The 12,144-nt window shown below is 39.8% G+C and overlaps 1 protein-coding gene across 3 annotated transcripts in view; it reads left to right on the top strand.

Moving 5' to 3' along the window:
* The window catches only part of PARP11 (poly(ADP-ribose) polymerase family member 11), a 42,424-nt gene extending 33,742 nt beyond the window's left edge, over positions 1–8,682 (top strand). For all 3 annotated transcript variants that reach the window (XM_045781167.2, XM_045781169.2, XM_045781168.2), the window contains 2 exons: positions 4,116–4,267; positions 5,764–8,682. In XM_045781167.2, coding sequence (XP_045637123.1) covers positions 4,116–4,267; positions 5,764–6,080 — 469 coding nt within the window. In that variant the 3' untranslated portion in view covers positions 6,081–8,682. The remainder of the gene's footprint in view (positions 1–4,115; positions 4,268–5,763) is intronic.
* The last annotated feature ends 3,462 nt before the right edge of the window (positions 8,683–12,144 follow it).

Below are 12,144 nucleotides of genomic sequence, written 5' to 3'. Positions count from 1 at the left end.
TTTTAAGGATGTAGAATGATGATTTAATGTGTTCAGTGGTGTGAGTAAGGAGATGGGAAAGATAGCTCCAGAGTTTCTGACTCATTTCGGTTGACTAAGGGAATATGGGCAGGAACAGATTTTGGTCTTTGTTGTGAGGGAGGATGGGGAGGAAGTAGCAATTGATACCTGTGTCATGACTCAGGAGAGTGGTGTAGACTAGAAATAAAGATTTTGGAATTATTAGAAAATGTGAGGTAGTAGAAGCCATAGAATTGATGAGATGACCAGGGAGTGTATGTAGATTAAGAAAAGAAGAGGACCAGGGACGCCTGGGTGGCTCAGTCATTAAGCGTCTGCCTTTGGCTCAGGGCATGATCCCGGAGTCCTGGAATCGAGCCCCGCATCGGGATCCCTGCTCTGCTGGGAGCCTGCTTCTTCCTCTCCCACTCCCCCTGCTTGTTTTCCCTCTCTCGCTGGCTGTCTCTCTTTCTCTGTGTCAAGTAAATAAATAAAATCTTAAAAAAAAAAAAGGAAAGAAAGAAAAGAAGAGGACCAAGGACTGAACTGTGCAAGGGATGGACAGAGGAAAACTCAAGGCAGAAACTGAGAAGTAACAACCACAGAAGGTGGAAGAAAACCAATAGATGTTAGAGTTACAGAAACCAAAGGAAGACAGTGTTTTAAGCAAGTAGGTGTCATCCTCAGGGTCACATACAAAAGAGATGCCAAGTAAGATGATATTGAATATGTCCTTTGGATTTTTTGACAAGAAGGTCATTGGCACCCTTGATAAGAGCCATGTTGGTGGATGCTATATTGTATATACAGCAAATGTTGGCAGCTCTTCCAAGAGGCTTGGCAGTAAAGAGGAAGAGAAATGTGAGAAGATGGGTACTGTGGAGTTGGGAAGGGTGTCTTTGTTTTGTTTTGTTACTTTTTTTGAATTTAAAGGTGGGAGGGACCTGAGCATGTGTAAATTACAGTAGGAAAGAACCCAGGGAGAGAGAGTTTAAAGGACAAGAGAAGGAGAAAGGGTAATTGATGCATTAAGGCTCCTAAAGAGGGGTGGTAGGATGAAATTCAGAGAATATACTAGAATATACAGAAGGAGCTAGACAAGGGTGGTCCAGTCATGTTTACAGATAAGTAGAGGTAGGGGATGAGGAGAGGGGTTACATTATGGAGTTTCTTCCTGAAACTTTCAGTGTCTTTGGCGAAATAAGAAGTGAGGCAACCTACAGAGAATGGTTAGGGAGGTGTAGATAAGAGGGAGAGATGGGGGAAGGAGTAGATTTGGAATGGCCAATATGGAAAATGGGGGAGAAAGAACTAACCTGGGAGCCATAGGATTTCCATCAGTGTTGAGGGCTTAGCTAATGTTGGAATATGTGAATTCAGAGTGGAAACCTGGGGATGTTGTGTGATTTGTTTCAGCAGTCCATATTTAAGAGCAGAGAGGGAAAGGGGTTGGATTGACCCAGGGTTGGGAAGGATGAGGCAGCAAGGAGTTAAGAGCAGTGACAGCTGCTATCGCACGGAGAATGTGGATTTAGATGAGAGGTTCTCAGCCCTTTAGCAAGTTCTGCAAGTGATTCTGATGCTCAGCCAGGATGGAGAACCACTGGTCTGAACCGAGGTGAACTGACTTCAATCTGGAGCACGAAGATATTCCTGTTGCAATTTAGGGCACGTGGCAACTTAGTCCTTTTGGTACCCTAGTCCCTGAGAGGGTGGGTAATTTTAAGATATCTTTGAGAAGCGGGTGCTGCCGTATTTTCTGGAAGTTCAGAAATGACTGAGGGGTTGGACCAACATGGGCAGGGTCATAAAGAACTTAGTGTAGTTTGAATCCTGTGATGTTCCCCAAAGGTTTAGTTACAGCCCAAGAAGTCTTGGAACTCAATGTTAGCCTTTCCGGAACCCCAAGGTCACAGTATGTCACGAATCTCCACATTTCATGGGTGCCTTAGTAGTTGGCACTAGATAAACTATGCTGTGGGGATGCAAAGCTTCGCCTACCCCATCCTACTCTGCGTTCAGCTGGTATATATGCCACGTCCAATCCAGTGACTGAGCAGATTTTCAGTGTCCACACTAAGAGAGACTCGGGTGAATTTTCAAACCAGAAATTATTCTAATCTGTGCCTGAGAAGTATAATGAGTGAATATCCTGATTTTGGAGTGGATTCTAGTCATTACAGATGGTGAAGCTTGACCTTAGAAAGATGTATACTAAAATATTTACTTAGGTAAAAACAGTATGGATTCACTAATGCCCAGCTAAATAAGAGGATTACCATAGTGGCAGATGACCAAGGCCCTAGACAATATAACTTAGTTTCTACAAAGTGGTTGACGAAGGTTCTTGTACTGGAGGCAAGATAGAGAAATGTATGCTGGGTGATAGTTCAAAGAGAAAAATTAATACCCAGTTAAAAGTCTTGGGCTGAGAGTAACATGAGTGGCATGCTTGCTTTCTTCTTGAGCCCTTCAACATTTTTATCAGTAATTTGGATGAAAATGTAGAGGGCTTGCTTATCACACTTGTGAAAGATTTAACATGAGAGGGGGTAGCTTATTTGTTTGTGACTGAAGCACGAGTCAGGAAGACCTTGGAAGATTGAAACAGTCAAAACAAATTTGGTTATCTTTTTTTTTTTTAAAGATTTTTTCCTTGCTTGGAACAGCAACATATGTGCATCGTAAAAAAAAAAAAAAAAGAAAAAAAAGAAAAGACAGTACCTACAGGTCTAAAAAAGAAAGTTGGCAAATTTGTTCTTAGTGAAAACATGCTGGATTTTTCTGAAGGACATATTTGTTTAATGCACACCCTTCTAACCTCGTGCTTCATGGTCTGAAAGACTGTCACTAGTAGACCAAAGCGTATACATTTAAGTTTTGATACATATTGCTAAATGACTCTTGAGAAAGACAATTTCCATTTCTCTCATTTAAATGCAACTGTCATTCCCCCACAAAGTCACTAAGCTGCATGTGGCTTATAAATTATGCATTTTTTAAAAATTGCTGTTCAAGATAAAGCTTAATTAAAATCAATCCACTACTTTAGGTCTATAAATCAGTTGTACAAATACAGCAAGGCAAAAAGAGGTCTGGTTTGAGAAAGTCTTGGGGGTTTGGAATGACCTACAAAGTGATGCCACTGGTGAGCCAGGAGAGCCGATGCTGGCTGATGATATCTGGACTCTGTTTCTATTTCTTACTGACTTTTATAAATTAGAAGACATCCAGCAGATTCTTGTCAACTAAAGGCTGTTCAGGAAAGAAAAAGGCCTGGAAGCAATGCTATGAGGCTGTTTTCACGTTGTCTGTTTTTTACTGTTACAGTCAGTCCTGCATTGAATATCTTTTTATGTGTAAGAAGAGATTTGCCCCTTGGGAAGTGGGTTGAAGTGGATGGCTTAATGTTCCCTCTAAGTTACAAAATTCAGTTCAATCCAACCAACATTAAGTCTCTGGAGATAAAAAGATAAGGGCATGGTCCCTGCTGAAGGAGTTCATTATTTAAAATGGAATGGGAAGAAATCAGAGAGGGAGACAAACCATGAGACTCTTGACTCCGGGAAACAGAATGAGGGTTGCAGAAAGGGAGGTGGATGGGGGGATGGGGTAACCGGGTGATGGGCATTGAAGAGGGCACATGGTATGATGGGCACTGGGTGTTATACTCAACTAACAAATCATTGAACATTATGCCAGAAACTAATGATGTACTCTACCTTGGCTAATTGAATTAAAAAAAAAAAAGAAAATAAAGAAATAAAGACTCTGTGAATTAATTGTTTGTAGTGTCATTTTTAGGCATCTGTAAAGCTTAGCTGGTTTAGGCAATCAATTACCTTTACTAGGATGGGGCTATATCTATAGTTTTTGGTATAATTTTCAGCTTTAAGTCTCAGTTGTAACTAATAATTTTTGGTAAGATGATTATGTGTCCAAGAGCATTTGAGATGATTTCTTTTCCAGAGCTGCTTTGTCTGCTTACAATTTACATTAAAGAAGTATTTTCTGTTTCACCCTTTCTATTGAACTTGGCACTTCTGAAAACTAATAAATGCCACTTATGATCTGTTTCTCTGTGTGTTCTGTGCCTATGTGTATTGTGTTTTTAGGAAAAAGGCTCAACTCAAGAAAAAAAGAGGTGTGCCTCAGATTAATGAACAAATGCTCTTTCATGGTACCAGCAGTGAATTCGTGGAAGCAATTTGCATTCATAACTTTGACTGGAGAATAAATGGTATACATGGTGCTCTCTTTGGGAAAGGTAACTATCAGAATTCTAGGTCTCGTTCAAGTCCTAGGAGAGAATCTCCTCTTTTTAGAGATAATTGATTGTTTTATAATTCAGGAGTTTGATAGACATTAAGAGTTACTGTACTAGGTTTCTCGCACACCCTCAGAATTTCTGAGCCACAGAAAAGCCACATCCTGCACCTACAGGGTAGAAGTAAGACTTTGACACCTCTACTGGATTAAATAGCTCCCCAAGTCCCAGTCATTCAGATGGGACATCATGTCCAGATTAGCTGATTTGTGCATTCCATTTAATTTCCATGTATAAATCCTTTCCATGGATAAGCCTCTATGATAAACTGTTTTATGTCAAATATATAGAGAACTATAAAATGCATTGATTACATTGTGGACAGGTCTAGGCACTAGTATTTTTGTTTTGATTTTTAGAAAATGGTAGGTAAAAATATTAATGAGCAGTAAGGAATAATGGGGGAATTCCTCACCTTTTTTCTAATGTTGTGAAAGTCCAAGCTCTCCATTTTATGCCCATCACTCCAGGAAGTTACGGTGAGAGATGAGAAGAAAAGATAGGGATAGGTGTTTATTTTTCTGGTCCTTACTTTGTACCTTATCTCCAGCAAGAAAACTGGCTACTACTTAGGATCAAGACATGCTACATTTTAATAAAGTAGATTAATTTTTAAAATAATTACTAAAAAGGCCATCTTATTGATTTAACTGTACAGGGATGGGAAAAGCATTGCCATAAATCCTGTCAGGATGGCATAATCTGAGACTTTGCAATTCATTTCCCAAATTTTTTGGAGTAAATATTGCCTTCACGATGTCAGTCTCCTAGGTGTACCCTTTTGGAAGAGTTGATGCTTTATTGAGTTTTAGATTTCGGTGATGACCCTGTGTGAGATTGTTCTGGGATGCTCAGATGTGAACAGCTTTGCACTCTTCAGAAGTCTTTTTGTGGTTATGGGGTTCTGTTATCTCCTGAAATATTCTTGACTTGTTACCCTGTAGCATAGAAATGTGGTTTCTTGGGTTTTGAAGTAATCTCTGCAGATCAGTCGTTCTCACTATGCTGAACAGTGAGATGCTACACGAGGGCCGTGGGCTGAGGAAGGTAGTGGAGGCAAATAGAAATGAGAGGGAGGCCCAACCAGCTAAAACTCAGGTCTCACCACACATTTAGTCACAGAAACAATTTATCTCTGTCTTATACACTGGATTTCTTTGTAAGCTTTCTTTCGGAAACGTTAAGTCTGGTCACTTCATTTTGGTGGGAATAGGGGAGGGTGTTGATGGTGGGGAGTGGTCTGTATAAAAAACTTATCCATGGATTTCTGTTCTCTCTCAGAGATCTACAGACAAGGAAATTCCACATCTGTTTTCCTTAGACGATTCCATGTGTCCGTTCCCCTAACAATTAGAATGTTTTTGCTTGTGTTTCATATGTTCTTCAGAGTAATCCTGGCTCTTTTTTTTTTTTTTTTTTGGTCCTTTTTGTTTAAGGAACCTATTTTGCTAGAGATGCTATTTACTCCAGTCGCTTCTGCAAAGACGACATAAAACATGGAAACACATTCCAAATTCATGGCGTAAGCTTGCAACAGCGGCATCTGTTTAGAACATATAAATCTATGTTTCTCGCTCGAGTGCTAATTGGAGATTACATAAATGGAGACTCCAAATACATGCGACCTCCTTCCAAAGACGGGAGCTATGTGAATTTATATGACAGCTGTGTGGATGATACCTGGGACCCAAAGATCTTTGTGGTGTTTGATGCCAACCAGATCTATCCTGAGTACTTAATAGACTTTTATTGATTTCACTTCCAAATCTCAGTGGTCAAGGAAGTTCTGTGCTTTTTTTGCAGGAAGATTTGCTCTCCTGTCATCTAGCCACTAAATGTTCACTATCTGATACTTTTGAAACAGATATGAAAAAAAAGTGGCCTCCATATAAAAAGACATACTGACTTTAAGGTTGGTTTTTTGTTGTTTTGTTTTTGTCCGTTGCTCGTAGTCTTGTTTGTTAAAGATTGATACAATACCATTGCCATTTTAACACAGAGACGAAAGGTAGCACTCAAAACTAAATCAGCTGAGTCTCAATTAACATGATCATTCAGAGTCTGTAAAGTTTACGTGTGTGTTATATTTATTCATATATATATGTCCAAAAAATAAAAAAAACAGACATAACTGTGTCCCTTCAGAGGAATTAATCCTTTGTAAATTGAATCCTGACATTATTATCCACCAATCAATACGTTACCTTGTTGGTCTTCCAAAGTGGGGATTTAAAATCTCAAAGCAGGCTGAGTACGATGGTAGAAATCAGAAATAAAAACTTTATTTACAGAGGTGCCAGACCAGCCAAAAGCAGGAAGTCAAGGTAGAGTGTCCTGCTGATTGCCCAGGGGAGCGGGCTGTGGTCTCAGACTGCTCATGTCATTCTTTTATCTCCTACATCAGAATTGATAAGTCGCTGCAGACTGTAATTAGCCCACAGTTCACCCACCAGGGCTCTTGAATTCTCGTACCATGACTCGCTGCACACAGTGTTTATTGCCTCTTCAAAGTGAAACGTTTATTTCTTTTCCAAAACATGTATTTTTCCCTTCACAGCTATTAAACAGCAACTCACAATATTCACATTTTTAAGTTGGATCTCCCCATTTTGAATCGTAGCAGAAGGCATGGGGTGCTTGGAACAAATCTGGTTTAGTCTTTTGAGTAGTAAATTGACAATCTGCTAATGCTTGAACAGTTAGGTCCAGTTCATAATCATGTGTAATGGAAGTTTGTTTACCTGTTCCGTCTGTTTTGCTCTTATTCTATTCTAAAGAATAAGTAATGTTGGAACAGCTTCCTGCCCCTAGAGGTGTTCTGGCAGAGGCTAGACAACAACTTGGCAGAAATGACATGCAAGAGTTCAGGTGTCAGATGGAGGAATTGGCCATATGATGGTTGAGTGTTTCCCCACCTTGATTTTCCATGATTCTACCCGAAAAAAAAAGAACACCTGTACCAAGCCTTGCCAGAAAACCTTTTCCTAACTCAGTCTAATACTGAATTCTCTCTCCATTATCCTCATTCAGTTTTGACTGAGAAGTTGTGAACGTAATTTAACTTTTCAGGGAAAAGCCACTAAATGTCCATGCCTGTGTTGTTCATTTCAATCATTTGCATTGGGAAAGCATCTCGAAATCATAAAAATGAAGAGTATGGACCAAGATTAGGCATGGTAATTCTTCAACTGCCATATATCCCCAGATTTTTATTGTAGCCCAGAATACTTGTAACTGTACAGTTGAAAGTAAGTAGTACACAGGAAACTGTTATGTACAATACTTTGAAACCAAGCAGCAACAAAGATTTCCTGACTCAGATGTGCACACTAATAGCCAGTTTACATGAAATGCTGTGAATATTTAGGAAGAGCCCGTTTTAGAAACATGCAGAGATTATCATGGAAATAATTGGAAGAAAAGTCACCAGGCTACCTTGTGAGAGGTCGCAAACTATTGTTCTAGATTCATTCACAAAAGAACAATGTTCGAGACATTAGGAATTCAGATTTTGAAAATCTTTTTATTCTATTTATTTGTTATTTACACACCAAAAAAAAAAAAAATGTTACAGTAATCCCCACTTCAACATGGCCATCCTTTTTTTCCAATTTAACACAATTTCCCTTCCCATCATTGGAATGGAGTAACTGTTGTAGCATTTGGGAGTTATTCTTGTTGATGTGCAGATCTTATCTTGAGGTGTGACTAAGAGCCCAGAGTCTAGGTTTGCAAGGCAGTCTGTATGAACTCTAAACTTAACTAGTTGGCTCAGATGTGGTAAGTAGAGTGCATTGCAATAGACATTATAAGAAAGAATTCTGTTGTTCTTGTCTGACAATGTACTGCCAATTCTCCTTTTGTAAGGAAGAACTAATTTTGATAAATTTTTCAATGTGATAGTGTAGCTTTAATCACTATTAAATTCTGTTCGTTTTGATCAATAGATGGAGTTGAGAAATCCTAATTAGTATATCATAGACTGGACACAACCATCTGCCCCCTTTTCCTCTTGTCCTCACATAGTATGCATGGGGAGAGTAAAGAGAACCTATTCCAGATTAATGAATAAATGATTTTTAAAATTCTACATTGAACAAATTGCAGCCGATAGTGACTTTTCTTTTTCACTTTCATGTCAAGCCTCAGGGTAAAAAAAATGTATTTATAAGAAACAGTTTCATAAATCTTGCAGTTATGAACAGGAAGGTTTTTATATTAGTGTAACTTTCTTTTCTAGACTGTTATGGTGATGATAAAGCATTTGGAGCCATTTTTTATATGTGAATATATTGTTTTTACATGTGGTGATTAAAGCTTTCCATAGCAGGGCTTGGTTGTCTGCGTATGCCATATATTTGTTTCTGTGATTTCTGCGTCTCATCTCCACCTTGCATTACTTAAGCCTACACCTGCAGCTCAAACTTAACGAGCCGTTGAGAAGTCTGTTGCCTCTAACTCTTATATAACCCGCTTACAGATGGGGGGAAATCTCTTGTTCTTGGTTTAAGTCATCGTGACCAACAGCTAATCAAATGATCGGTGGGAAAATCATTTACTCTGCTATTGAAAATTCCAAAACAGTTCAAGGCCAAGCGCCTACAGACAGTGTCCTTTACTTTCGGTGTGCTTCCCCAGCTCAGAGGAGCAATTCTGGGGGGGTGGTGTCTACATGCACCTGAGGAGCATGCTTCCTGCAGTTCATCCAGCCTCCAGCACTCCTGGTATGTCCACAGTAAGTTTTTGAAGCAAGTTAGACATTTCATCTGATCTTTAAGCTTTTGTTGGCAAAAAAATGGGAGCTATCCGAAGATGTCTTAATTTTACAGGTGGGAGACGGAATGATCAAGGCTTACCTGTGGAGAAGGGAGACAAAATGGCAGAAGATTAGGGGACTTGTGTCATCTGGTTCCTTGAATTTTAGCTAGATATCTATCAAATCATTCTGAACACCTATGAATTCAACCTGATATGTAAGAAAAAGAACTGCTGGAATTCTACAAATAGAAAAGCGACCACTCTTTGCAAGGTAGGAGGTGCAGAGAAGTGAATCTGAGGGGATATATCGGAAGATAAACAGTAGGGGTGGGGGAGCCTCCGTAAGCCAGCTACTGGAAAGTGATATAGCCCCAGAGCGCAAAATCGAAATCTTTAGAAATCTGCTCCAGTGAAAGACATCCCTACCTGAAATGTGCTCAGGTGGCAAAGCAGGGCAGAATGCTAGATAGGACAGTGTGGTCTCAGGATCCCTGGGGTCACTGAAAGAACGGAGTGCCTGAGCCAGCAGAGTTCCCAAGCATTGGGAGCGGGGAAACCAGCTACAGTCAATGAGCCCAGGAGGGGGCTCTCAATTGGTTTGCCATAAATCCCGAACCATGGCATGATCGGGTGACCGCTCTCGCTGCAGGGGCCCTGCAAAGGGTAGAACCATGGGAACCCTCCTTCCCCCAGGAGGATTGGTGTGGGTGTGAACCGCAGGAATCTGCAGAGTTTGGTGCACACAAAAGCAAAGACTGCTTTTCCCTGAGGGTTTACTGAAGAGAGGGAGCCAAATCTTTCAGCTCCAGGGCTGGAGAGCGGGGCACCACCATTTTTATTTTCATCCTCTAAAGGGGCCCGGAAAGCCTTTAGGGAACAAAAGCCACACAGAGCAACCCAAGACAGCCTACACAGAGCCCGGCCCCCTGGCAAGGGGCAGTGCAACTCCACCCAGGTGAAGATACCTGAGAATCAGCACAGCAGTCCCCTCCCCCAGAACACCAGCTGGAACATCAGGTGAATACCAAGTTTATGGAGCTCACAGAACTGCAAAATTCCAGTACTAGGGAGAAATAGTATATAGAATTTGAGGGTTTTTTTTCTTAGGATTCTTTTATTTTTCAGTTAAAATTTTCCTTTTCTTTTTTTCTTTTCAACTAGTTTCTTATTTTATCAGCTCTTTGTTTTTAAGTCTTTTTAACTTTCATTTTTACATTTGCATTTTGTAGATATATTCATTTTTTGCTTCCTTTCACTGTATTCAGTTTTATTTTTGTATATATATTTAAGATATATATACAAAATTTGGGATTTAGTGTCTTCTTTAAAGACACTAAAATTTTAAATTTAAAATTTTTTCTTTGAAATTTGGGATTTAGTGTCTTCTAACAAACAGACCAAAATACACCCAGGACCAAGTGGATCACCCTATTTTGTCCACCTGAGAGATTATATTCTCTCCTCCCCCCCCCTTTTTTTCCTTTTCTTTTTTGATTTCTGACCTCTTTGGATTCGTCTAGTGTGTATTTTGCTTGGGTCATGGTCGATACTTTTTATTTGATTCTCTCATTCATCCATTCTTCTCTGGGCAAAATGACTAGAAGGAGAAATTCACAACAAAAGAAAGAACCAGAGGTAATATTCGGCCACAGATCTAATCAATATGGATATAAGTAAAATGTCAGAGCTGGAAGTCAGGATAACAATTATAAAGTTACTAGCTGGGCTTAAAAAAAGCATAAAAGACATTAGAAAATCTCTTAGTGCAGAAATAAAATCTAATCAGGCCAAAATTAAAAATGCTTTAACTGAGATGCAGTCTTAAATGGATGTTCTAGCAGCTAGGGTAAATGAGGCAGAAGAAAGTGTCAGTGACATAGAAGACAAGATGATGGAAAGGAAGGAAGCTGAGGAAAAGAGAGAAAAACAGCTAATGAACCATGAGGAGAGGCTTCAAGAAATCAGTGATACCATAGAGTGAAACAATATTAGAATTTTTGGGGTCCCAGAGGAAGAAGAAAAAGGAACAGAAGGTATATTTGAGCAAGTCATAGGTGAGAACTTCCCTAATCTGAGGAAGGAAACAGGCATTCAAGTCCAAGAGGTAGAACTCTCCTCAAAATCAATAAAAATAGATCAACACCCCCACATATAATAGTGAAGCTTGCAAATTTCAGAGATAAAGAGAAAATTCTGAAAGCAGCTCAAGATAAGAAGTCCTTAACCTGCAATGGTAGAAACATTTGACTGGCAGAAGACCTATCCACAGAGACCTGGAAGGCCAGAAAGGGCTGGCATGATATATTCAGGGTACTAAATGAGAAAAACATGCAGCCAAGAATATTTTATCCAGCAAGGCTGTCATTCAGAATGGAAGGAGAGAGAAAGAGCTTCCAGGACAGACAGAAACTAAAAGAATCTGTGATCACTAAACCAGCCCTGCAAGAAATATTAAAGGGGATCTTGTAAGTGAAGAGAGAGCCCAAAAGCAACATGGACCAGAAAGAAACAGGCAATCTATAGAAACAGGGACTTTACAGGTAATACAATGGCACTAAATTCATATCTTTCAATAGTTACCCTGAATGTAAATGGGCTAAATGCTCCAGTCAAAAGACACAGGGTATCAGATTGATAAAAAAGCAAGACCCATCCATATGCTGTCTATAAGAGACTCATTTTAGACCTAAAGACACATCCAGATTGAAAGTGAGGGGGTGGAGAACTATTTATCATGCTAATGGACATCAAAAGCAACCTGGGGTAGCAATCCTCATATCAGATTTGATTTTATTATTTTTTAAAGATTTTATTTATTTATTTGACAGAGACAGCCAGCGAGAGAGGGAACACAAGCAGGGGGAGTGGGAGAGGAAGAAGCAGGCTCCCAGCGGAAGAGCCTGATGTGGGGCTTGATCCCAGAACGCCGGGATCATGCCCTGAGCCAAAGGCAGATACTTAACGACTGCGCCACCCAGGTGCCCCCTCATATTAGATATTAAACCAAAGACTAGTAAGGAATGAAGAGGGACACTATATCATACTCAAAGAGTCTATCC

The sequence above is a fragment of the Ursus americanus genome, chromosome 25, assembly GCF_024610735.1.
Source record: "Ursus americanus isolate L20-20 chromosome 25, mUrsAme1.1.p, whole genome shotgun sequence".
Lineage (NCBI taxonomy): Eukaryota > Metazoa > Chordata > Mammalia > Carnivora > Ursidae > Ursus > Ursus americanus.
Note: the sequence above shows the minus strand (reverse complement) of the source record. Positions and strands in the feature narration are given on the sequence as shown.